The 26,584-nt window shown below is 40.9% G+C and overlaps 1 protein-coding gene across 1 annotated transcript in view; it reads left to right on the forward strand.

Annotated features, from left to right (window-relative positions):
- Nucleotides 1–26,584, forward strand: part of PDC (phosducin) — a 44,896-nt gene that overhangs the window by 12,063 nt on the left and 6,249 nt on the right. Inside the window, exon 2 of the mRNA XM_073591424.1 lies at nt 21,454–21,535. Coding sequence (XP_073447525.1) covers nt 21,469–21,535 — 67 coding nt within the window. The 5' untranslated portion in view covers nt 21,454–21,468. The remainder of the gene's footprint in view (nt 1–21,453; nt 21,536–26,584) is intronic.

Consider the following 26,584-nt stretch of genomic DNA (forward strand, 5'->3'; position numbering starts at 1 on the left):
CTGAAATGCGCCACTTATGCCTCCCCAGTGTGAAAGCCCAAGTGCTTTCACACTGGGGCGGTGCGCTTGCGGGATGGGGAAAAAACTCCTGTAAGGAGCATCTTTGGGGCAGTTAGGGAGCCCTTCCCATGAAATTAATGGGCATTGCTACGGAAGCGCCTGCACAGCGCTTCATCAGCGCCAAAACACGGGTGCTTTTAACCCTTTCTTCATCCGCTAGCGGGGGGTTAAAAGTGCCCCGCTAGCACCTGAAAAGTGCTGCTAAAATGACGGTAAAGCGCCGCTAAAACTTGTTTTAGCAGCGCTTTACCGCCAGCGAACCCCTGCCCCATTGTGAAAGTAACCTAAAGTTTCATTTTTTTTCTTTAAAAACAACAAACATGTTAGACCCCTTTTACACTGAGGTGCTTCTAAACTGCCAGTAAAAAAACTGAGCGCTTTTGAAGAGCTTTTCAGACGCTTTTGAAGAGCTTTCCATTAATTTCAATGGAGAGGGGCGTTTTTTCACTGCCCTTCCGGCACACTACCCCAGTGTAAAAGCATTCATTGATTTTAATGGAAATAGATTTTCGTGAGCTTTTCAGGTGCTTTTTTTAGTGTGAAAGCACCTGAAAAGCACCTTAGTGTGAAAGGAGTCTTATACTTACCTGCTCTGTGCAGTGGTTTTGCACAGAGCAGCCCAGATGCTCCTCTTCTTGGGTCCCCCAGCAGTGTTCCAGGCCCGCCCCTCCCTCCTGTTGAGTGTCCCCACAGCAAGCAACTTGCTATGGGGGCACCCGAGCCGCAGCTCCCTGTGTCTATTCGGTTTGGCCTCGCCCCCTCTCTCTCCTCATTGGCTAACTGATTTTGATTGACAGCAGCTGGAGAGAATGGCACCGCTGCTGTGTCTCAGCCAGGCGGAGGCACTCGTGGACATCGCTGGATCAAGATGGGGCTCAGGTAAGCATTGGGGGAGCTGAAGGGGGCTGCTGCACACAGAAGGTTTTTTATCTTCATGCATACAATGCATGAAGATAAAAAACCTTTTGCCTTTACAACCATTTTAAGCTTTACAGTCACTTTAATCCAGTTGGCATTTTGAGTAGGCCACAATAGCTGACTCTCCACCAACCTTGTCATTGGGAGTGTGGGAATCTGTGGGAGGCAAGGGGTTAAAACACAATGGGGTTGATTTACTAAAGACAAATAGGCTACACTATAGGCTGCACTGTGCGACTTAATGAATATGGTGCAATTTCACTTTGCAAAAATGGCTCAATCGTGTTCAAAGAAAATTAAAAAATTGCATTATTGCTTGTGCGTGATTGGATGAAGTCAGCAGAGCTTCACTTTACTCACTAAGCTCTGGGGGAAATTCCATTGCAAGGCAAATTCTCTTACAAAATGTAACTTCCCGGGTAAAGTGAAAAGTTTATATGCTTTTAGTTAATCAACCTCAATGAGTCACTAAATCCTAGCACATGTTCTGGGCTTCCCTACGTACTTTGAGGCATTTACCCTCATCTGTTACTACTTGATCTTGAATCTTGAGCAGGTTACACTCATCTTGCACTTGCTAGGCACTTAATAATGTACAGAAGAATTTTGTGAAGTATTTTACACTGAATGTACAAAACTGTTTGTTCTCTTAATGTTGTCAGCTGTATCTCATGAATGGAGGCTACGCACCGGGCTATGACTGTATTACCAGTATATAGAATTGTCAGCAGCAAAAACTTGAATCGATAGCATACTATGCACCCCATTTTTAGGTTTCCTCAAAGAGCCTTTTGAAAGATGCAAGGGTTTTTGTACTTTTTGCATGTTTTGTTTTTGTGACCTGTTGAGTTCTGCTTGCTTACCTTCTTTCCTTAAATTTTTTCTCTAAAGTTCTCTTCCTGTTCTGTACCACTCTGCTCATTTTCTTCCTTCTCTTTTCTTTTTGCCTTAACTCCTTCGTACCTCTTCTTCTAGGTGTTTTTTTTCCTTGAAAGACTCATTTCAGAACCGTGAACATACTTAAAGGAGTTGTAAAGGCAGAAAGTTTTTTATCTTAATGCATTCAAAGAAAAAACCTTCTGTGTGTAGCAGCCCCCCTGCCAGCACCTCCCTAAATACCTATCTAAGCCTCTTCTCTTCAGCGTTGTCCACTCAGCCATCCACTCCTCCTGATTGGCTGAGACAGAGCAGCAGCGCCCTTGGCTTACGTGGCTGTCAATCAAAGTCAGTCAGTCAGTCAATCAGGGGAGAGAGGGGGTGGGACCAGGTAGAGCTCTGAGTATCTGTTCAGACGCGGAGCCTCGGACTCAGCTTGGGTGCCCCCTGTAGCAAGCTGCTGGCTGAGGGGCACTCAAAGGAGGGAGGGGCTAGGAGCAGCGAACATGGACCCGAGAAGAGGAGGATTCAGGCTGCTCTGTGCAAAATCAACTGCAGACAGGAGGTAAGTATAACATGTTTGTTAAAAAAAAGTGGAAAGAACTAAAATTGCGCTCACTTATCTCCTTCCAACCCAGCGCAATGAGTTTCCAAACAGATTAACACATGTTGGCACTGTGATTAATCACAATATAAGAGAAATATATAATCTGCCTGCCACTTAAACTTAAAGATAAATGATTATGAGATAAAACAGTCTGTCACATTAAACAAACAAATGTGAAAAGACACATAATATCAAAGCGGCGCTCCTGTCAAATTGCTGAGAGTTGACACAATTGCATATAGGATAAATGCACATATAATCTTTATAAGTGAATAAGGAAGTGGAGATGATCGGATAGTGCACCAGTCACCGTATTCAAACCCATGCTCTACACGCCCCTCTGGGGTTCAAACTCACCACAAAGTTGCAGATAATAAGCATTCACAATCTCCCACTGATTCACTGCTGGGCCGGCTTGGAAATCCACATCATCAGCATATATAAGGAAAAAAGATAGGCTCCACATAGAGTAGTACTATTTTCCAAAGATTTTATTAAAGATGTGTGTTGTCCAAGTTGTATAAAAAAAGCCTTATTGTTTCACATAACTGCCGTCAATGTCCTCTCATCCAGTGACCTGATGTCAAGTTTCAAAGCTGACAGTGTTCAGTCAAAGGAACGGAACTGGATCGGAAATGCCCAAAAGCCATGTGGGAGACACTGTGAACCAGTGAGCCGCTCAGTGCAAATCCTTCCAAGAGTGTATGCTGATTATTACAGCGCAGTATATGTAGGTCTATTCAATACACCATGATATCATTGCCTTGTCGATTTCGTCTTTCCGACTTTATCAAAGGGGTTTGACCTCATGGCATGGCGTGTCAGAATAAATAGTGTTGTGTAAAGGCAATTAGTGTTAACTCCTTGCGTCCCTCTCAGCTGCCATATTAAACGGGTGCACTCCACAACCTGAGAGTTCCAAAGGAAACAAGGAGGTCAAATAGATTGCTAAATTGGACTGACATTAAGTCAGAGGATCGCAAACTCTACAAAAATCATATACATCATTATGGATAACACCTCTCTCACACAGCACTCTATACACAAAAAGCAAATTCATTAAAATGCATTAAAATAGATGGTACTCTTTAGTTTTAATATTCCTAGACTAAAATATAGTGTATATTCACTAGGACCATTCACAGTAAACCTTATATCAAAAATAGTAGTGAAAAATAAAAACCTTTCTTGTTATTTCTGAATAATTAAAAAAATTGGATTTGCTCGTAAGAAAAAAATGCAGTGTCTAAAACGTTAAACAAAAACAGCTCCATGTCAAAAAATAAATAAATAAATTAATTAATAGTCGCTAATAAAACAGTTCAAATCAAGATCCACATTTAACCCTCTAGGAGTAAGGCCATCTGTTAAATAAATCCACTCCGTTTCCTTTTTAGATAATTCTCTCACCAAATTGGTACCCCTCCATGAGGGTTTTTATGTGGTCTATAACCCAAAATTTAAGACCAGCAGGGTTCTGATTATGGTAGATTTTAAAATGTAAAGATAAATTATGATCTTTAAAACCAATGCATAGATTGTGAATGTGCTCTGCTACCCGTATTCTCAAAAGGTGTTTGGTTCTTCCAATATATAATAGGCCACAAGGGCAAGTTAGGGTATACACTACATGTGTCATATTGCATGTCAAACTGTTTAATCCGGAACTCTTTATTATTGGAAGGGGAAACAAAAGTCTTTACCCCTCTAAGTGGTCTGCTCACTTCCATGCAGGCTTTACATCTCCTGCAGGCAAAGAACCCCTCCTGATCCCAAAAGGTGGGAAGATGGCTGGGGGGTCACGGACCTTTTTTACTACAGCATCTCCGTAACTACGACCTCTATGGTATATAAACTTTGGTTTAGCTGGGAGAACCGTAGCCAGAGATCTATTCAAAAACAAGACATGCCAGTGTGTATTAAAAATATTTTCAACTTCTCAGAACTGAGAGTGAAACAAAGAAATAAACGCCCATTCATGTTCCGTATTTTTAGGACCGGAGGTATCTTCTTTCAAACACTCATCCCTAGGGATCAGTCCAATTTCTTCTACTACTGCTTCTAAATGTTGTTTTTTATATCCTTTCTCCAAAAATCTATTTTTTAACACTTTAGACTTTGTTAGACTCAGGTAGTAGGCCCTCAAATAACTCCTGCTGGTCCCCAATATCAACATCAGGGTCAAGTTCAAATCCCGTATAACAGGATTAATCCCCAACATCAAGGAAACCCAAGGACCCCTAACAGAGGAAATAAAAATCAAAATAGAGGGACTAGAGGGAAGGCTAGACCAAATAGCAGCACCCCTCCCTATAACTGTGATCCTTATCATATACCCACTGCTAATAGGTATGAACCCTTGGGTGACCACTACAGTGGGAATGGAATTTACTCTCCTCGTCCTTTTTTAGGGAGGGGCAGGGGAACACAACGGAGGGGTCGGGGTCCTTCATCTTACAGGGGCCGGCCACCCCAGTCTTACCCCACAATGAATGCGGGGTACAGGGAAACCCAAGGAAGAAATTATTCACAAAGGACAGGACAATACCTCCAAACCCAAGGTCCAAGGAGAGAAGAAGGGGTTGCAGAGCAGGATCCCGAGTCCAGAAAAAGAAGGGGGATAACAGATTAGGTGGCATTTTTAACATCAGTGGAGCCATACTCTCTCATAAAGAAATGAATATTTTGCACTAAGGCCTTAAATGTGGTCTGAGGAGACCTCTGTGTAAGTTTGATGCATATATTAATGTACAAAAGTTTATGAGAAAAATGAGTATTAAAAAACACTTCCTTAATAAAACTTCAAACCCTGTAAGCAGAGATGGCAATATGTCGGTTGCGGTTGACAGTAGACTGAGAAATAAGTCACTGTTCAACTCACCGAATACAACTACACAACAACTTGAGGTTTTCAAGGGGCTGGTATTACGAGATTTGGAGGCACTTAATCCCAAGAAAAATGTAAACCCTAGATAGATCAAAGAATTAATAGAATTCCTTGAATCCAGGAAGGATATATTGATCAGACCTGCGGACAAGGGGGGTGGGGTGGTTATCATGGCCAAACAATACTATAATGACCAGTTGTCTGAATTATTATCGGATAATAACACCTACCAGAAATTAAATTGTGACCCCACCACGCAGTATAGATTAGAATTGAAGGCACTTATCACAATGGGCTATCAGTCACATGTTTTGAATGTGAGGGAGAAAAGATATTTATTACCTAGTAACTCCCGTATACCTACCATCTATACCCTTCCCAAAATTCATAAAGACCCCCAAAATCCCCCCCCCCCCCCAAGACCCATTGTGAATGGGATAGGGTCTGTTACTTCGAGGTTGGGTGAATATTTAGATATGTTCTTACAGAAAAGCGTGGTGGAAACTAGGGCTTATCTTAAGGATACAAAAAATTTGCTCCACTCATTACAGGAGATAACACTAACAGGACAGGAGGAAGTGTATTTGGTAGCAGCTGACGTGACAAGTCTGTATACAATTATTCAACACGAAGATGCCCTCTTGGCTCTGAATTGGGCCCTTAGTAAGAGGGATGATCTTCCACACTCCCAAAAAGTTTTTCTGAGAAATGCGTTGGACTTCTGTTTGAGTCATAACTATTTCTGGTTCGATAGTAAGTTCTATACCCAGAAAAGAGGTGTGGCTATGGGCGCAAAATTTGCGCCCAGGATTGCCAACCTCTTTATGGGAGAGTGGGAGGACAAAACCGTCTTTCATAATAGAAGGAGTGAACTCCTCTTCTACAGACGGTATATCAATGACCTCCTACTGATATGGTCTGGCCTTGAACCTTCATTATGTGCGTTTTTGGATTATCTGAACAAAAATGTAAACAATATAAAACTCATGAGCCAGTGGAGTAAGGAAGAAATCAACTTCCCCGATGTGACTATTTACCGCGCCGGGGATAAATTACAGACTAGAGTCTTTTTCAAACCCACTGACAGGAACAGTTTCCTCCATACACACAGTGGGCATCACCCCTTATGGCTCAGGAATATTCCCAAGGGCCAGATGATGAGGGTGAGGAAGAACTGTTCAACACCTGAGGATTATTTAACACAGTCTAAAGTGTTAAAAAATAGATTTTTGGAGAAAGGATATAAAAAACAACATTTAGAAGCAGTAGTAGAAGAAATTGGACTGATCCCTAGGGATGAGTGTTTGAAAGAAGATACCTCAGGTCCTAAAAATACAGAACATGAATGGGCATTTATTTCTTTGTTTCACTCTCAGTTCAGAGAAGTTGAAAATATTTTTAATACACACTGGCATGTCTTGTTTTTGAATAGATCTCTGGCTACGGTTCTACCAGCTAAACCAAAGTTTATATACCATAGAGGTCGTAGTTACGGAGATGCTGTAGTAAAAAAGGTCCGTGACCCCCCAGCCATCTTCCCACCTTTTGGGATCAGGTGGGGTTCTTTGCCTGCAGGAGATGTAAAGCCTGCATGGAAGTGAGCAGACCACTTAGAGGGGTAAAGACTTTTGTTTCCCCTTCCAATAATAAAGAGTTCAGGATTAAACAGTTTATGACATGCAATACGACACATGTAGTGTATACCCTAACTTGCCCTTGTGACCTATTATATATTGGAAGAACCAAACGCCTTTTGAGAATACGGGTAGCAGAGCACATTCACAATCTACGCATTGGTTTTAAAGATCATAATTTATCTTTACATTTTAAAATCTACCATAATCAGAACCCTGCTGGTCTTAAATTTTGGGGTATAGACCACATTAAACACTCATGGAGGGGTACCAATTTGGTGAGAGAATTATCTAAAAAGGAAACGGAGTGGATTTATTTAACAGATAGCCTTACTCCTAGAGGATTAAATGTGGATCTTGATTTGAACTGTTTTATTAGCGACTATTAATTTTTTTATTTATTTATTTTTTGACATGGAGCTGTTTTTGTTTAACATTTTGGACACTGTATTTTTTTATTCCGAGCAAATCCAATTTTTTTAATTATTCAGAAATAACAAGAGAGGTTTTTATTTTTCACTTCTATTTTTGTTATAAGGTTTACTGTGAATGATCCTAGTGAATATACATTATATTTTAGTCTAAGAATATTAAAAGTAAAGAGTACCATCTATTTTAATGCATTTTAATGAATTTGCTTTTTGTGTATAGAGTGTTGTGTGAGAGAGGTGTTATTCATAATGATGTATATGATTTTTGTAGAGTTTGCGATCCTCTGACATAATGTCGGTCCAATTTAGCAATCTATTTGACCTCCTTGTTTCCTTTGGAACTCTCAGGTTGTGGAGTGCACCTGTTTAATATGGCAACTGAGAGGGACACAAGGAGTTAACACTAATTGCCTTCACACAACACTATTTATTCTGACACGCCATGCCATGAAATCAAACCCCTTTGATAAAGTCGGAAAGACGAAATCGATCAGGGAATGATCTCATGGTGTATTGAATAGACCTACATATACTGCGCTGTAATAACCAGCATACACTCTTGGAAGGATTTGCACTGAGCGGCTCACTGGTTCACAGTGTCTCTTGCACGGCTTTTGGGCATTTCCAGTTCCGTTCCTTTGGCTGAACACTGTCAGCTTTGAAACTTGACATCAGGTCACTGGATGAGAGGACATTGACGGCAGTTATGTGAAACAATAAGGCTTTTTTTATACAACTTGGACAACACACATCTTTAATAAAATCTTTGGAAAATAGTTCTACTCTATGTGGAGCCTATCTTTTTTCCTTATATATGCTGATGATGTGGATTTCCAAGCCGGCCCAGCAGTGAATCAGTGGGAGATTGTGAATGCTTATTATCTGCAACTTTGTGGTGAGTTTGAACCCCAGAGGGGCGTGTGGAGCACGGGTTTGAATACAGTGATTGGTGCACTATCCGACCATCTCCACTTCCTTATTCACTTATAAAGTTAGCCACAAACTTTACCTTCACGTTTATCCACTTGTCAGATCTGCGATTTACTGTTTAACGATTATATGTGCATTTATCCTATATGCAATTGTGTCAATTCTCAGCAATTTGACAGGAGCGCTGCTTTGATATTATGTGTCTTTTCACTTTCAGTTCCACAATTGCTACTATCCAGTTGCTTATCACTGTGGCTGGTTCTAATCCATAAAACAGTTCTAGGGCAGCTCCCAGATACCTGAAATCATTGTGAGGGCAGGGCATTGTTTGTGAAAGGAAAGGTCGGAATGCAAATGCAAATCTTTACCTATCGAATAATCAAGTCTGCCGTTTGCAGAGGGCACTATTGTAATTGATGGCAATTTTAATATTGTTCTACACCCTACTTTAGATGTGTTTAAATCATCCTCCGAGTTGGTCTATGCAACTTTTAAAAAACTAAAAGATATCTGCATCTCCTCTATCTGACCACTAAGGATTTCATGCTCTTTTCTCACCCCCACCAGTCCTAAACCTGTATGTCTCCCTGAAAAGTAATGGACCTGGCATGTTACTGAGTACTTATTATAGGAGTCTCTAATAATGACTGATGTAAAGAGAGACTGAAGGAATACTTCCTGCAGAAACATTCTCTGTTGCCCCAGTGATGACATCCCTTCAGATGAAATGTGTTGGGCGGAGCTTTAGCGGTGATGTCATCACGCTCACCGTGGTGCTAGATACGATCTATACGATAAGCTTTTTTCTTGAGAATTTATGTGAGTAGATGTCCATTTTTAAATACATAATGTGTGAAGATCACTTGGGTCATCTCTTTGATTGCACAATTTATTTGGAATTTATCAGCACTTTTATTTGTTTAGAGTTGCTAAGTTGGACTTTATCAAAATTGGATTTTTTATTTATTTATTTGTGCTTTGCACTTTATGAATTTATGATACAGTATTCACTTTCTTATGTTTTGAATTATTTATTATGCACAGATATGAAGTATTTATGAGTTTCAAGTAATCCGTTATAAGACAGCGCAACATGTTTTTATTTACTTAACCACTTCAGCCCTAGAAGGTTTTACCCCTTCATGACCAGGCCATTTTTTAGATACTGCACTACATTGCCTTAACTGAAAATTGCGTATTCATGCAACGCTGTACCCAAACAAAATTGATGTCCTTTTTTTCCCACAAATAGAGATTTCTTTTGGTGGTATTTGATCACTCTGTGGTTTTCTATTTTTTGCACTATAAATGAAAAAAGACAGAATTTAAAAAAAACAAAACAATATTTTTTACTTTCTGCTATTAAACATATCCAATAAAAAATTTAAAACTCAAATTTCTTCATCAACTTAGGCCAATATGTATTCTGCTACATGTTTTTGGTAAAAAAAATCCCAATAAGCGTATATTGATATTTGCGCAAAAGTTATCGTGTCTACAAACTGTGGGATATTTTTATGGCATTTTTATTTTTATTCTGCCTCTCCTGTCAACGATTGGCGTGTCCTAGTGGACATCGTGTCCACTGGATGAGTTTCCAATCACAGTGGGAGCCGGTCGCTGGCGGTGCGTGCACGTGCCCCAGACCCGGAAGAAGCCACAATGTACAGGTACGTTGTTTCGTGCAGCCCGGCAGCCCTGCCGCAGTAAACGTGCTGTGGGCGGTCCAGAACTGGTTAATATGATACTCCTGTTAGTGACCCTATATTACTTATGCTGGACAGCTTGGTTTGTTGCTGGCCAGATCATTATGAGAAAGCCTAAAAAAAAAAAGAAAATTAATTTAGCCACCAAATTTAGAAATTCGCTAAATAGATCAAAGATTCTGTCTCTGCCTGCTTTGCTACTGTTTGGGAAACCCATTTTCTTTCTGAAAAGCTCTTTCTGTAATGTATTCAAATATATATGACATAATATATTAATTGTAACATGCTTTAAAGATCTCCCTGAGTAAAGATACAGAGTTCTTTCTTCACCTTTCCATTGCCTTGCCAAATGCAGATAGACCCATATTGCTGATTAAGCAATTAAAGATCAAAGAAATGTAAACATGGATTTTATTCCTCAGTATATATACAAATAATCTAAAATAGTAATGAGTGGGAGAGATTGGGGGATTTATAAGCTCTTGAATACTGTTTTAAAAATCTGTATATAATACAACCAGTGTGTTTTTGGAAAATGGATGATAATAAGAATGAAAGTCATGTTTTCTGTCTAATGATCCAGTTAAGAGTAAATAGGTCTAAATCATATTCTCACTTGTTTTCCTACAAGAGAAGTATGGCCAAAGCTTTTTGGGCAATATTTGTCATAGGAGTACATTTACTTTTGTACTCCTGTAAACCAAAGTCAGCTGATAGCAGGCTATTGCCCACTATCAGCTGATGGGGCAGAGCTGCACCAGGCTCAGAAAGGATTCTAACAATGTCATCAGGATCCACCCTATTGCTTGACTGACAGCTGGCTCCACCTTTCAGCACACAGCTGAGAGACAGAGCCAGTTACGCCCACCCCCTCCTTAGCCCAGCACTCTAGTAAGAGCTGGAGGTACACAGGGAAGAGGGGTAACTTAAAGTTACTGCTCTCCGCTCGGAGCAGACCAATAACTGAGCATGTAGTGGTCATGTAATTAATCAGTTCTCAGTGTTAAAGTTGGCATGGGACAGCTGCGACGTGCGTATGAATGTATGAATGAATTGTTTTTTTTATACATCCCATTTTATTTACTATTTATTTTTTTGTGATTGAGTAACCTTTTTTTTTTTTCATCATGCTCTCAGAATATCCTATCTTCCTAAAATGCTCTATCTTTTCAAAGTCCTTCTGATCCCCATTCCAGCACATATAGTCAGTATTGAACAGAGGAAAATACAAACATTTATTTGGGGACGCCATAGACATCACGTTGAGGCCTCTGTCCTATACATCATGGCAAACTCACCTAACCGGTCTAGAAATTATAAGGCAGTACAAATTGCGCCATTAACAAAGCTCCATGCTACCTCGGAACTCCAGCTATGGTTCTCTGTTCACATTTTGTATTGCTCGCCTGTACTGATTAATAACTTGTTTTGGGCCCCCCTTCCCTATTCTTCTGACCTCCTATTGTCCACCCTACATTACATCATTCACTGAAAATCTGGGACTCCGTCAAATATGTGATCACTCACTCCTGGCCAGGTCCTCACCGCTTCCTTTCCTTTCCCCACCCTCTCTGCTACTTTTTTTTTTCTTTACCTTTCATCTAGATTTTTCTCTCCCCTGAGCTCTTCCTATTTCTCTCTTTTGTCTCCCTTTGCTATTGCAGTACTATGGGCTCTTCTACACGCTCAGTTGTCTGATAGCACAAGCACCGGGAAGGTGCTGGGGGGTATATTTTATTATATTTTATTTGTTTTTTTGTCTTTTATGTTTCTCCTTTGGACATTCTTGTTTTCACCCCCACTCTTCCACAAATCCATTGGATATCTTATCCCAGTCTACCAGACACGCTTAAAAATGAACTTGCTTTCTGAGCTGCTTTATCCATTTGTGTTATGATCTACTGCTCTTATTATGTTTTTATATATACATAAATAATATTGTGCTTATGGTATGCAAAAATAAAATACTGAAAATGTATTAATATACGTAAATCTACTTAAGTCTACCTTTCCACTATTGCGACCTCAAAGTCACGCAATTTAGAGTGCGACTTTGGAGTGGGACTTTACACTCTCTGGATCAAAGGCGCAACAAAAGTCCCATCAAAGTAGTGCAGGTACCTATTCAAAGTCACTGTTTTTTAAAGTCAAATAGATTGGAACGGGTGCCATTGAAATCAGTGGGCTGTGATTTGTCATGCAAATTTGTTTGTCCAAAGTCGCTTGACAAGTCGCACTAGTGGAACCATAGACTAATTCTCACTTTATTCTGTTCATAGCTATCTGATTAATTAGAGTAGGTAAGTTCAGGAATAAATATAATAATGTTGGCACTATCAAAATTTGGAGTCTTTGTCCAAAAGAGCTTAAACTGTAAGAGGGAAAATCAGCACAAAGACCTGGTCAGTTGTACTTCAGTGCTTACGTGTTAACCAGAAGCTTTCTGATAGGGAGAAAACAGAGTGAACTCATCAGTATGCTGTTTCTCCTTTTGCTATCCAGTTGCAGGCTGGGAGATGGATAAGACCTTTAAGTGTTAATTAACTTCAGCATGAATCAGGTCTTCTGCTCTGCCAGACAGGGCTCTGGACTAAGACCCCTTCCACACTGGGGCCGCCCGTGCATTAGCAATAAAGCGCCGCTCATTTTAGCGGCGCTGTACCGCTGTGTAAGGGGCACTTTTTGGCCACTAGCGGGGCACTTTTAACCCCTGCTAGTGGCAAAAAGGGGTTAAAAATGCCTGTATTGCAGTGCTCATTCAATGCAATGGACAGGGGCATTTTGGGAGCACCATATGCAGTGCTCCCAAACCGCCCCAAAGATGCTGCTTGCAGGACTTTTTCTAGTCCTACAAGCGCATCGCCCCAGTGTGAAAGCACTCAGGCTTTCACATTCGGGTGGCATGGGAGGCAGTTTTCAGGTGCTCTAGCGCTAAAACTCCTGAAAACTGCCTCAGTGTGAAAGGCCTATAAATGAACAGAAGTGCAAATCATATTTGGCAGGTTAAACAGCTCGCTTATTATTATATTTCATCTGTGTGCTTAGCTGTATGCCGGAAGTTAAAGATAAATGCCCAGCATATAATCAGATATGCAGAATTTGTGGCAAGAGGGCTCATTTTGCAGCTTAATGTAGGAAACAGACAAGTAGACACAGTGGAGTTGATTTCCTAAAGGCAAAAAGACTGTGCACTTTGCAAAGTGCAAAGCAGTTGCATTCTACAAGAGCAGTTGCTCCAGAGCTTAGTAAATGAGGGGGAGCTCTGCTGACTTCCAACATCCAATCATGTGCAAGCAAAAATGCATTTTTTTAAATTTTCCTTGCACGTGATTGGGTACTCTTTGCAAAGTGAAGCCGTACCTCATTTACTAAGCTCTGGAGCAACTGCACTTGCAAAAGGCACAATCTATTAGCCTTTAGTAAATCAACCCCGGTGACAGAAAACACATGCTTACCAGAATTGCCTCCAGTTCATTGAAAACAAATTCTTATTGCAACCACTAAGCCCCCGTTCACATTCTATTTCTGGCTATGGAATCGATCAAATCGGTGCCACTCCGACTTGCACCGACTTTGAAAACATTCCTGCACTATTTCTGGCAAGTTCATGTGCGACATACATTGACATCTGTGCATGAAGTCGCACAGATGTCAGCAAGCCGCACATGAAATTGCACTGACCAGTGGCTTTGAAATCGCATGAAAGTAGCGTGATTTCAAAGCCGCATTTCGTGTGAACTGGGGCTAAAAGGTTAACTGAAGGATCTACAGGCCAGATGTATAACCAGCACCAGTACACAAATGCACAGACTGGAAAAGCAGTTTAGTGATAGCAAAAAAAAAAAAAAAATATTGGGCAAACTAAGACTAGGAATGAACCTCAAACCACTGAATAAACCTCTGAAAAGGAACATTTACCCCATGCCTACAACAAAAGTAATTTTGCCCGATTTGTCAAAAGCTATAATCTTTTCAGGTTGTGATGTAAAATATAGATTCAGGTTCATGAAACTAGATGATCAAGTTGTTTGACAACATTTTTTATTGCTTTTAGGCATTATTGGTGGTTTAGACTACCCATAGGAGCAAGTCCTGCTACAGAAGTTTTGCAGTAAATGCTAAATCAAACTCTAGAAGGACTCTCTGGAAAAAATATAATAACGGTTTACTGATAGTCAGAGAAGGTGACAACAACAAAAGATCTTGATGTAACAATTTTTGCACAGATGAAGAGTAAAGCAAATCAAACTAAACCTGGATAAATTCTATACAAAATGACTGGGGCTCCTTATATTAGACATTTGCTAACTTCAAATAGTTAAACTAGATCCAGAAAAAGTGTGATCTATACAAGAGATGCCTTAGATAAATATTGAATTATGTGATTTGAAGGGGGTAGTTACTTACCTTTTTCAATTTCTGTAAACATCTGTCTGATATGTGTGATTCTATGAGACAGTTAACACATGGATGGACAGATATACAGGAGGCAGTATTCCAGGCATTAAAAAAGGGTGTTAAAAACACAGACACCCTCAAATACTTAAACTAAGATGAAGCAGTTGTAGTAGGATGTGCTGCTTCAGAGATTTGAGATTGTAAAATTCCACCAGTATCCCTATGGATAGCATGTATTTAAATCATAAACCTTCGAAGAGTATTACAAAGAAACCACTGTTAAATGCACCAAAATGAGTCCAGATGTGTGGCTTTTATATCAGCTACTATACAAGGGATACATTTATTATTGCTTCTGCTCTGGGTAGAGCTTAATTAAACACTTTAAGGCTCTGTTCACATCTAGGTGTTTTTGGGCGTTTTTTACTCTAAGCCTCAGCTCTACAAACACCCCACAAAAGACAAAGGGGGCCATTCATTTCAATGGCCCCTATTCACATCTGAGCGCTCTGTCGCCTAAAGCAAAACGCCCGTCGCTCAAAAAAGTACAAGAGCTTCTTTTTTGGCAGATTACAGGCGTTTTACTACTTTTACATTGGTGATCTTTGAACTTCAAAATGCCTGTTAAAAACGCTGCATAAACTCTGCAAAAACGCCTGTAAAATGGCAACTCCTAGATGTGAACAGAGCCTAAAAGAAAGAGAAAGAGACATTGAGAACATTAATATGGGTAAATACTTAGCTGTATAAATGAATAAAATAAATACAGAGCTGTACTGAAAAAGAATAACAAAACAGAACATTTTAAAGAATGTCATTATTACCAACTATGGGCCTTGTGTTGAAACCAAAGCTTGTGAATAATGGTAAAGCCAGTGTACAGAATATTTAAAACCAACAAGCATTTTACAATAATAATAATGAAGCCAAGGAGTTAAAGGCTAAGTTCTCCTTAAAAAAAGTATTAAATGCACATTTTTGTGCTGGTAACAAATGTGCATTTATAATTTTTTTTCTTAGGAGTCTGCAAAGCATTGCACCCACGATCAGCTAATCCTGAGTGTAATGCCAGGCTCCTGCAGATTGTCAGTAGAGCTATCTTCCCATTCCTTTGATATAGGCAGGCAGTTACTGAAGTCCAGGAAGATCAATGAACTACAAGAGTGCTCACCAGCGCCCCCACAGTTCATTTATTCACAGAACCCTGTTAATGAATGATGTGGCTGTGTGGGCGGAGCCTCACACAGCTGCTCTGTATTTGAATTGTGACAGTGGGTGTGGGATGAAGATCCCTTGCCTGCTGTCACAATGGAAAATTGGATTGGGGTGGCAGCAGGTGATTTAGTAACATGTTAAATAAGGATGTAACATGTTACTAAAGGTGAACTTATCACTTTAAAAAAGCTCCAGAGAATTGATCCTAAACATGTTCAGCCAATAGAAAAATACAACAAGCAATGGCAAAGGGCAATAATTGTGCAGAAACTAGGACACCATCCTATGAGGTGATAACAGAATAAGAAAGGAAGCTGAGAAGAAATCTAGGGCATCAAAGAAAACAGAAGAAAAGGTTAGGTTAAGGGCAAATGAACAAGATTTTGATGCACCTTTCATCTGCAGATACTGACAGTAAATAAAAAAAATGAAGTGACTACAAAGGGCAATGGTCTGTCAGTATCAACAGAAATACAACATGCAGGTGTGGGCAGGCAAAGTGGGCAGGCAAACGCATCTTAAAGATTATATTTCACCTCTTTACATCTGATCATTGTAACTAAACTCTTATTACGGCGGGTTCATGTACCCCTATGTCTTTTTGTTTACATTGGTCCATCTGCTGTTAAAGCCACTGCGATTAGGCAGCAGAGAGCATTAGTTAAAGACATGGAGTTAAAAAATGGCCTAGACAGGAAGGGGATGAAACATTCTGATCCTGAAGTGATTCGTTTACAAACTCTCCTAGCTCATTACAGCGTAATGCCCCGTACACACGATCGGACATTGATGGACATTCCGACAACAAAATCCATGGATTTTTTTTCGATGGATGTTGGCTCAAACTTGTCTTGCATACACAAGGTCACACAAAGTTGGTCGGAAATTGTGAACGTCAAGAACGCGGTGACGTACAACACATACGACGAGCCAAGAAAATAGCCAGTGCGGCTCTTCTGCTTGATTCCAAACATGTGTGGAACTTTGTGCGTCGGAATTGTGTACACACCATCGGAATTTATGCGAACGGATTTTGTTGTCAGAAAATTTGAGATCCAGATCTCAAATTTTGTGCGATGGAAATTCCGATGGAAAATGTCCGATGGAGCCTACATACGGTCGGAATTTCTGACAAAAGGCTCCCATCGAACATTTTCCATCATGTGTATGGGGCATAAGAGTCCTAGTGGTAGTTCTATATTTTTCTTTATACAGTATGTGTGCTGTTTCCTCATTGTTTTTTTTTTTTTTTTTAATTTTTAAAGAGAAAGCATGTAGCAATATGCAATATTGTAGCTTTGCCACTAGGTGTCTTGTGACTATGATACCAAAGCTAGAACACGTAAATAAAGAGGCAGGTTGCTGGTGACATCAGTGCATTTATATATAGACACATGTCCATATTCAATCAATGACATTGTCATTTTTTTGTCTTCTTTTAATTAACTGAAAACAATGAATAGGAAGACAACTCCCTATAATCTAAGGCTCTGTTAACATCTCAGCGTTCCGAATCATGGGCGGAATTGCCGCGATTCTGCCCGTGATTCACAATAGCAGCAAAACGCAGGATGCCGTGCATTCCCTGTGCGTTGCCCATCAATTTCAATAGCACCCGAAAAGCGGTGCAATTTCCCGTTGGTCGACAATCGCAGTAAAATTGCACAAACAGAATCGCGGGATGCCTGACGCCCAAAAGAAGTACATGAGCTTCTTTAGGGCGACAGGTGTCCTGCGATTCTATATGCACAATTTTACTGCGAGTTCCGCCACCATACGCCAAGATGTGAACTGAGCCTAAAGCATGAATGTTTGTGTTTTGATTTACCAGACTAAATTAGTGCACATGCAGTTTGAAATACCTGTGACTGAACACAAGCTTTTGTTATGTTTGAAGGCATTTGTAATAGATCTCTAGGCTGGTCTAAATGTTGCAGTCCTTGCCCAAAAGTCACATTGGCAAAATATTGAGGATGATATTGGGTCATTTGAGCCCACCCTGGGATTCTAGTCTCTTTGCTGCATGAAAATGAACTTAAAGCTTATTAAAGGTCAAAAAATAAAATCATATATTCATTTCAAAATTGCATTTCAGATATTTCTAGCTGACTTCTATTAATCTGAATGTCCTTGAAGTTTGTAGACTTACTTTCTGAAAACCCCAGACAGTTACTTCCTTGAATTCTGTGACTTGTAGTCAGTATGAAATAACCAAAATGTTGTGCTGGTATTATTGTGATAATGAAAATCAATATGCAAATAAACAGATAATTATAAACAATAAAAATCCATTCATGTGATCACAAAACTTAGTGATAATTAAAGTGAAAAAGGAGATCCAAAACACCAAAAAGTCCTTGTTGTGAAGGAAAAATAGTGATGTATTTCCAAATCAACTGTAGGTGTTAAACCTCATGCTCCCCAGGAGGTAATTAAAGTAAAGATATCCTCTCACCGGATATTATGACCTTTCAAGGACGATATGTGCATCAGTGAGTTGTTACTCCCCACTACAGGTATATCCAGCTCAGCCAATGCCAATATTGTGTCTATCGATCTCCCACAAGCCTCAGATTAAGCCATTAGTCAGGAAGAAGAGGAAACACACCTCATTGCGCAGCATCCAGTTAAAAGCACAAGAGTTTTATGTAACTGGATGTTGTGCAATGAGATGAGAGCCTACCTTCTGAACTACAGGGGTGCTGAGAGAAGGAGTTTCAGGGGGTACAGTCAGTACAAGAATCACTTCTTGCAGGCAGCAAGGCACCATGGGATATTGAGTTTTGCAGTCAAATTGTTATGTGTTCCCACTCACACAACATACTTAAGAATACATACTTACCTTTTAGATGTTTCTAAGGGGAAGGTGTCCTAGCTGATTTTAAAAATTTCTGTTCAACCTAGTGGGCTGTACAAAAAAACAGCTGAGGATCTTGCTGTACTAACTATGCAATATTAGTACAGCGATCTCCCCGCTGAGCTATTGTGTTCTCACAAGAGGACTGCATGTGCTGATCGAATGTTGATTGGCTGCTGGTTTTCCAGCACGGCCATTCAACAGAAAGCTGGATTTTAGGCCAGCTTCTGTCGGACAGGCTGCGGTATACACTAGCTGAAAGCCGATCGGTTTCTATTGAACCAGCCAATGTTTGTACCAGCTTTTTTTTTTTTAATCAAAACTTTTTTTATTGACAAAGATAATGAGTGACAGTACAGTAAAAAAAAAAAAAAAGTGTGTGGATCCATCAAAACACAATTATTGTACATAATGTATACATATGTAAAAATAGAAATAAAGGACAGTCACCTGTTATTTAGCACAAATATAGGGTTTTTGTAAACAAATATAGAACAAAAAACTAACATAACCACCAGAACTTGTTAATGGTCATCTGCACAGAATGTCAAATTAGCTACAATGGTAAAGAAAACATAAGAAAAGTCCCAAGGTAAATAACGGTAAAACTCTTGGTGGGTTTTAGAATCGTAACAATCTATCCAGCACTAACTGTGCGGGAGCTAGACTCGGGTTGTCAAGCCGGCTCTGCCAGATGAAGTTGAACTTTTTGACCGCATTACGATTGCGATAAGCCAGTTGTACTCTAAGTAGAATAGGTTTAACATAAGTAACCCATTGGGCCTTGGTAGGCACATTAGGTGCCATCCAAAATTAGACAATTAGCTTCCTAGAGAGATATAATAATCTAGTTACCAAGATGTAGATACCTTTAGGATGCATTTCAGTATCAATCTCACCCAACAGACACACCAACGGAGTGAGAGGTATAGATGTTTGTGCTAAATCAGAGATAATCTGCATAACCTCCGCCCAATATCGAGTAAGTTTCAGGCATCTCCAGATCATGTGTATAAAGTCTCCTCTGTGGACTGTATTTCAGACATAAGGGGGGATCCCTCTGACCCCAATCACATAGTTTGGCAGGCGTACGATAAGTTCTGTGCAGGAATAGAATAGAATAGTTGTGAAAGTTTATGGGAAGCTGATACCGACACAACTGGAAGAGACTCCAGGGCCATATCCCATTGGTCACCATCCATATCTCCTATGTCAGTATTCCAATGGGCTCTACATTTAACTGAAGCAGCATCCTTAATGTTCGCTAACAATACTATTGTACCAGCTTTTACAGTGTCTTTGTCCCCACACAGACTAAGCTATGCCTCGTTAACATACAATGCAGGAGGGCAGTTTCTAAGTTTTTAACCCTTTGTTAGGACAGACAGCATTCAAATCTAGTTTGAAGCTGCCAATAAAGAACTGTGAACTGTGTAAACACTGAAATGCAAGGAGACCATGTACTGTTTTTTAAGCAAGTAGAACGCACTTAAAGCGGAGCTCCACCAAAGAGGGAAGCCTTGCTTGTTTGCACCCTCCACTGCCACATTTGGCACTTTTTTGGGGGGAGCGGGTACTCGCTCCCACTTCCTGGTAATATTGCCGTACTGTGATCTGCGTCATGTCCGGCCCCTCCCCCCTGCTACCTTCAGGGACCTGTGTGTGTCCCAGAAGACGACGGGACCATTCAGAAAGTGCAGTGCGACTCATGCATGCATAGTAATAAACTGGTTTCCCTTACTTGCAATGCCATTGCCTGCACCCAAGCCAATGAATGAATCGGCTTGGGGTGCCGACCTTGCGGGATCCCTGGACAGGTAAATGTATTTATATATAAAAATTAGCAGCTACAGTATTGGTAGCTGCTGACTTTTAATTTTTTTTTTTTTTTACAAGCTGGAACTTTGCTTTGAAAAGGTAACCAGCTTTTTTTTTTTTTTTTTTTTTTTTGTTTATATGTTATGCTATGTCAATGAAAACAGGCAACAAATACAAAGTAGGTGGTATTCCAGTTTGGCTGCAAAAGTAAAAATGTACTTTAAACTATAGTAAACTGAGGTACTGGACAACTCATGGTAGCTACCAAGGCACACATTAATTTATTTGACAAAAAACTGTAAACACTAAGGAGTAGGGATGGGCCGAACACTTCCCGGTTCAGTTCGCACCAGAATACGCGAACAGGCAAAAAGTTCTAATGAACATGCAAACCCATTAAAGTCTATGGGACACGAACAAAAAAAAATAAATAAAAAAGTGCTCGTTTTAAAGGCTTATATGCAAGTGCATTATGGGGTGCTCGAACTTGCCGCGAACGCCCCATATTTTCAGTTCTTTTGTGAACAAACGAACACCTGATGTTCGAGTCAAACTTGCATTCGATTCGAACATCAAGACCATCCCTACTAAGGAGTCTATTTTAATTATTTTCACACAAGATTCCCCTAAGGCAGGCCAAAGGTTATGTAATTTTCTTTCCTTCCACCACAGGTCCACCACTGTCCTCCCCACAGTGCTATTGTGTTATTCTGGTGGGGGGTGCAGGTAGCCATTCAGGAAAAAGCCAACCAGGGTGCCCATACATGGATTGCATTTCGGCCAGTCCCTGCTGAACTATTTGAATTGTGATCCATGTAAGGCTAGCTCAACTAGCTCAACTCTTACCCAAGATTCAACATTTTATCTAATTGGAAAAAAAATGGAAAATGTGTAAACTGTGTGAAAGTTGTGTGAACTGTGTAAGAATATTTATGAAGCTCTTAGTATTGTTTGAGTTTGTTTTTAACGTTGCATTGGTGGATATGCGGCTTACAAACTACTGCTTTATACAAATTCTGTAGATTACAGTAACAAACGTTCATAAATATCAGCGCAATGCATACATAGCCACTTTGAGCATTTCAAATAATTTGAAAGCATTTTTAATGTTTACAGAATCCAAAATTAGTTATGGGGGATATTGACACCCAAAGCCTCGAAGAGGAAACTGATTTTGAAGGATCTGCTACGAACACAGGTAAAATGTTTTTTGTTTTTTTTACATATTTATATATATATACATATATATATATATATATATATATATATATATATATATATATATATATATATATATATATATATATATATATATATATATATATATATATATAATTACATATATATTATGTAATCTTCAACCATATTTTTCATTTAAAGCACAAATAAACTCTGCTATACTTACCTTTGCACCAATGGTCTGATATCCGCGAGGTCCCAGCATCTTCTCCCCGGCTTCTTCCCTGTGCCGGTCTTCATGCATCTTGATTGGCCAGCATGGGGATGACGTTATGCAGGAGTGCAGCCATCCTGGCACACAGGCACTGTTCCATTTGGAGAAGCAACATTTGTCAGCACTTCAAGGGTTAGCAATTAGCAAGGAGGTGAAAGGGGTGTTCTTCAGAATAAAAAGTAGCATTACTTGCAGCCTGTAGGTATGGAAGGCCATTCATTGTTTCAAAAGTTTGTGAACTGTTAAATATGAACTACAGGCAATTTAAGGGCAGTATATGGAAACTTTTGGCCAGTTACCATGCCAAATACCATGGCCACATCTTTGATTTCCCACACAACAGCAGTAGCATTGCTTGGTGCAAAACACTGGGTCAAAAAACCCACCAAAGTGCTAATTGCTTGATGAAGCAGCAAGGCAGTGGTGGTTGAAACTTGTCATGTAATCCATATGATTTAATTTTGGCAACCTTTACTCTTTTAATGCAATGATAATGCTGCTGGCTGCACCAAATACACTGAATTAACAGGTGCTGGTTGGTGGTGTAATAATGCACTAAGGACTGGAAAAGGGCTTAATATTCACAAGCTATCAGACTTCTCACTTACCAGACCGGTGAGTCTGCTTGGGCAGAGGGTAGGCTCCCTTACGCGTCCGACTCGCAGCCCCTGGTAGAGTATACAGGAAGCGCAGGAGTACGGAGTGGTATGGGAGCGTGGTAATGGAGTCCAGATGCTGATGGATGAGCAGTCCTTAACAGCAAGTTGCAGGCTGGAACACAGGCAAACAAAGACTGAACAGGAAGGTCTGGAGGCAGGCTGGGTTCGGCAACAGGCGGGCAATGAGGTACTACGGAGCAGGCAGAAGAATAGTCAGACAGGCCAGAGGTCAGGTGCAGGCAGAGTTCAGAGGAGTCCAGGAAACAAGCCGGGTTAGTCAGGAGATCTGGTTACAGGCACAGGAAACAGGTACAAGGGAACGGCAGAGCTGTTGATCAGGCAGCCCGTGCACCCGCACACCAGCGTGCACGTCAGGCCCCGCCGGATGATGCAAACTAGTGCCCAAAGGAGCGCGCGTGCCCGCGCCCGAACACCAGCACGCACTCCAAGGCCAGCCGAGTCGCACACACCAGTGCCTGCAGGAGCACGCACAACAGGACCAGCAGGAACGCGCACGCAAGCGCACCCCGACACACACCAAAGCGAGCAGCACCATGACCACCGAGGCAGGCTCTCTGACACAAGCATTACTGGTAGATGTCTGCTTGATTAAAGATAGCACACGCTGGTAGTTTAGTTTGAAAATATAACCATTTATCATCCCTTTCTCCATGACTAAAAAAAAATCATATTATACAGTATCTATAAACCAAGGGTTTCAAATCATTGCTACTCTGTAGGCAGGTGCAGTCTATTTTCTTCACTGCATGTGGCACTAAACCACAGCGGCAGTGCAGAGGGAGAGGAAGTTAGGGAGAACATGGTTCCTCTATGGTTGCCTTAACCACTAAGGCAGCAATGCGGTTGAATGCTGACAGCCCTTATGACTCTGGTGGCCATCTTGGATCAGGCAGAGTCTACTTAAGACCCTGGCTCCTGGGTTTGGTGCACATTTAGCATGTAGATAGTATGAGTCACCCGTCTCTCAGGGACAGTTTAAGCAGCGGGGAAAGACATTCCAGATGAGTAAGGAAACCATGGGGATCCACCACTCTTCCTGGAAACCTCCCCACTTAAGCTCCAACTGGCTAGGCTGCATTCTGCCCCTCAAGACAAAGGTTGTCAGCTCGGCTACATGCTGCTGTCATCCCTGAGTATTCCCGGTTGGGTTGCCTTCCAATGGGCTTGTTGTGAACTGTTTCACTTTGACTTCAATACAAGTTCTTTCAACGAGTTTGTGTTATTGGCGCTGCACCACGCTGCACCTACCTACACTTGGCGACAGTCAGCAAGATATGTCACTTCTTGCAGTGAGTTAGGAAGTGAGTGTAGGCACCATTATGGTACCGTTAAGATCAGCCCTGGCACCCAAGTTTAAAGCCTCCATTATGCCCCTGGCGGAGTGGGAAGAGAGACTAGAAAGCTCTGCGCGCCTGTACCAGGTTCCTGCCCGGCTGATCGCGGCGCTAGCTATTAACCCCTTGGAGGATGACACCAAAAAAAGTGGTAAAGGCTCTGCCAGAAGAGTACCAGTCCATGCTGGTGCAAATCATTACACCCCTAGAGGGACTGTTCAGAGAAAACCTGACTTGTTCTGCTAAAACGCTGCTGTCACCTGTGAGTGTTCCCGTTTGGGGCTTGTTGTGAACAGTTTTACTTTGTCTTCAATACAAGTTCTTTCAATTGCATCTGGCCCAAGTGTGTGTTATTGCTGCCGCACCATGCTGCACCCACCCACAACTCAGTAGTCATTCTTCTTTTTAATACCTATATCATGCCTGCCATTCTGGAAACAAGCAAGAAATCAGCTTTGTTTTATATAACTGCTGCTAAACAAACCTACATTACCACTCTCAGTAAATTCCAGGCTTCATCAACTATTTATTACCTATAACACTGTACTTCACCCCCTTCTGCCGCCACCCACTATCTTACTCATTGCTCAGGAGATTGACAATCATTTCAAAAACAAGATTAATACAATTTGTATTGAGTTTTATACTGTTGAGCTCTCATCCCCAACCAATATATTTGGAAAGATTTACTAAAACTGGTGCACACAGAATGTAGTGCAGCTATGCATAGTAACCGATCAGCTTCTAATATCAGCGTGATCAATTAGGCTTTGACAATAAGAGCCCATTCACACAGGGGCGATTTTGGATCAGACTTGAAGTCGCCCCTAGTCGCCTCAAGTCGCGCGTCATGATAAAATCAATGTAAGTGAATGAGAGCCATCTTAATGCACACTACTGAAGTCGCTCCGACTTCAGAAAAGGTTCCTGTACTACTTCAATCCGACTTCTAGGCGACTTGATTTCAATGGAAGTCGCCTCCAAGTTGGATCGCCGTTCGTAGTGAGGCAACTTTACAGGAAGCTTTACAGGAACTTTACAGGAACAAGAATGATGTCACAAGAGCTGATAAGCTCTGATTGGCCAATTGTAAGTTCCCTATCCTGGAGGCGACTTCAAGTCGTGTTGTAAGCCGTCCCAAGTCACGCTGAAGTCGCCCCAAGTCGTGCTGCGATTCATACTCAAGTTGTGTCCAAGTTGCCTCCCAAAGTCGCGCTGGAAGTCATGTTGCCCCTGTGTGAATGGGCTCTAAAACCTAGAAGCTAATTGGTTACTTTTTACAGCTGCACCAAGTTCTGTGTGCACCAGTTTTATGAAATCTCCCCCATTATGTCTACAACCAAACTCAATACTTTCCTGCTGATCAGCTTACTACTGAGGAAGTTGCTAAACTCCATTCTAAGGCTCACCTCTCTATCTTCTCCCTGGACCCCCTTCCCGCACAACTACTACAGCCACCCTCCAGCTCAATTCTATACTCTCTAACTCACATCTTTCAATCACACATTCCCTACCCCTCTCAAACATTCACTAGTCACCCCCATACTTAAAATACCTCACCGGTTTGAACAACTTAAGACCCATCTCTCTGTTCCCATTAGCCTCCAAACTTTTTGAATGCCTTGTCTGCAACTATCTGAGCTTCTACCCCAATGATAACAGCCTTCTTGACCCCCTACAGTCTAGCTACCGCCTGCAAAATTCCACTGAAACTGCCCTACTAAAACTCGCTGAATTCTTAATTGCTGAACGAATGGGGACTGCTCCATACTCATACTAATAGACCTTTACACTGCTTTTGATACAGTTGATCACCCACTCCTCCTCAAAAAGACTCCATTACCTTGACCTCCATCACTCTGCTATTTTCTGGTTCTCCTCTTACCTATGTCATTGTACTTTCAGTGTCACCTACAACTCTATCTACTCCTCACCTCTTCCTCTTTTGGTTGGGGTCCTCCAAAGCTCTAATCTTGAGTCCCTTCTATTCTTTTTCTACACTTTTCTCTGGAGCAGTTGCTAACCTACCATGGCTTCCAATATCATATGTATGCCAGTAAAACCTAAATCTATCTCTCTACTCCTCAGCTCACCCCTTCTACCTTCTCGCTTATCACTAACTTACATATCAGTATTGATGTCACAATACGTCTTTAAGCTCATTCTGTCAAAAACTGAGCTTTTCATATCTTATTAATACTGCCCCTTTAACCTCTGTAACATTTCCAGAATTTGCCCCTTCTTAACTAATGACCCCACAAAGCAATGAATCCACTTCCTGGTTCCCACCTCAAGTATTGCAACTCCTTTCTCACCGGCCTATCTTCACTAGGGATAAGCCCAACACCCCCCTGTTCTGTTCGCACCAGAACATGCAAACAGGCAAAAAATTTGTTCAAACACGCGAACACCGTTAAAGTCTATGGGACTTGAACATGAATAATCAAAAGTGCTAATTTTAAAGGCTTATATGCATGGTATTGTCATAAAAAGTGTTTGGGGACCTGGGTCCTGCCAAAGCGGACATGTATCAATGCAAAAAAAAAGTTTTAAAAACAGCCGTTTTTTGGGGAGCAGTGATTTTAATAATGCTCAAAGTGAAAAAATAAAAGTGTAATATTCCTTTAATTTTCGTACCTGGGGGGTGTCTATAGTATACCTGTAAAGGGGCGCATGTTTCCCGTGTTTAGAACAGTCTGACAGCAAAATGACATTTCAAAGGAAAAAAAGTCATTTAAAACTACTCGCGGCTATTAATGAATTGTCGGTCCGACAATACA

Source organism: Aquarana catesbeiana, linkage group LG07 (genome assembly GCF_042186555.1).
Source record: "Aquarana catesbeiana isolate 2022-GZ linkage group LG07, ASM4218655v1, whole genome shotgun sequence".
NCBI classification, from domain to species: Eukaryota; Metazoa; Chordata; class Amphibia; order Anura; family Ranidae; genus Aquarana; species Aquarana catesbeiana.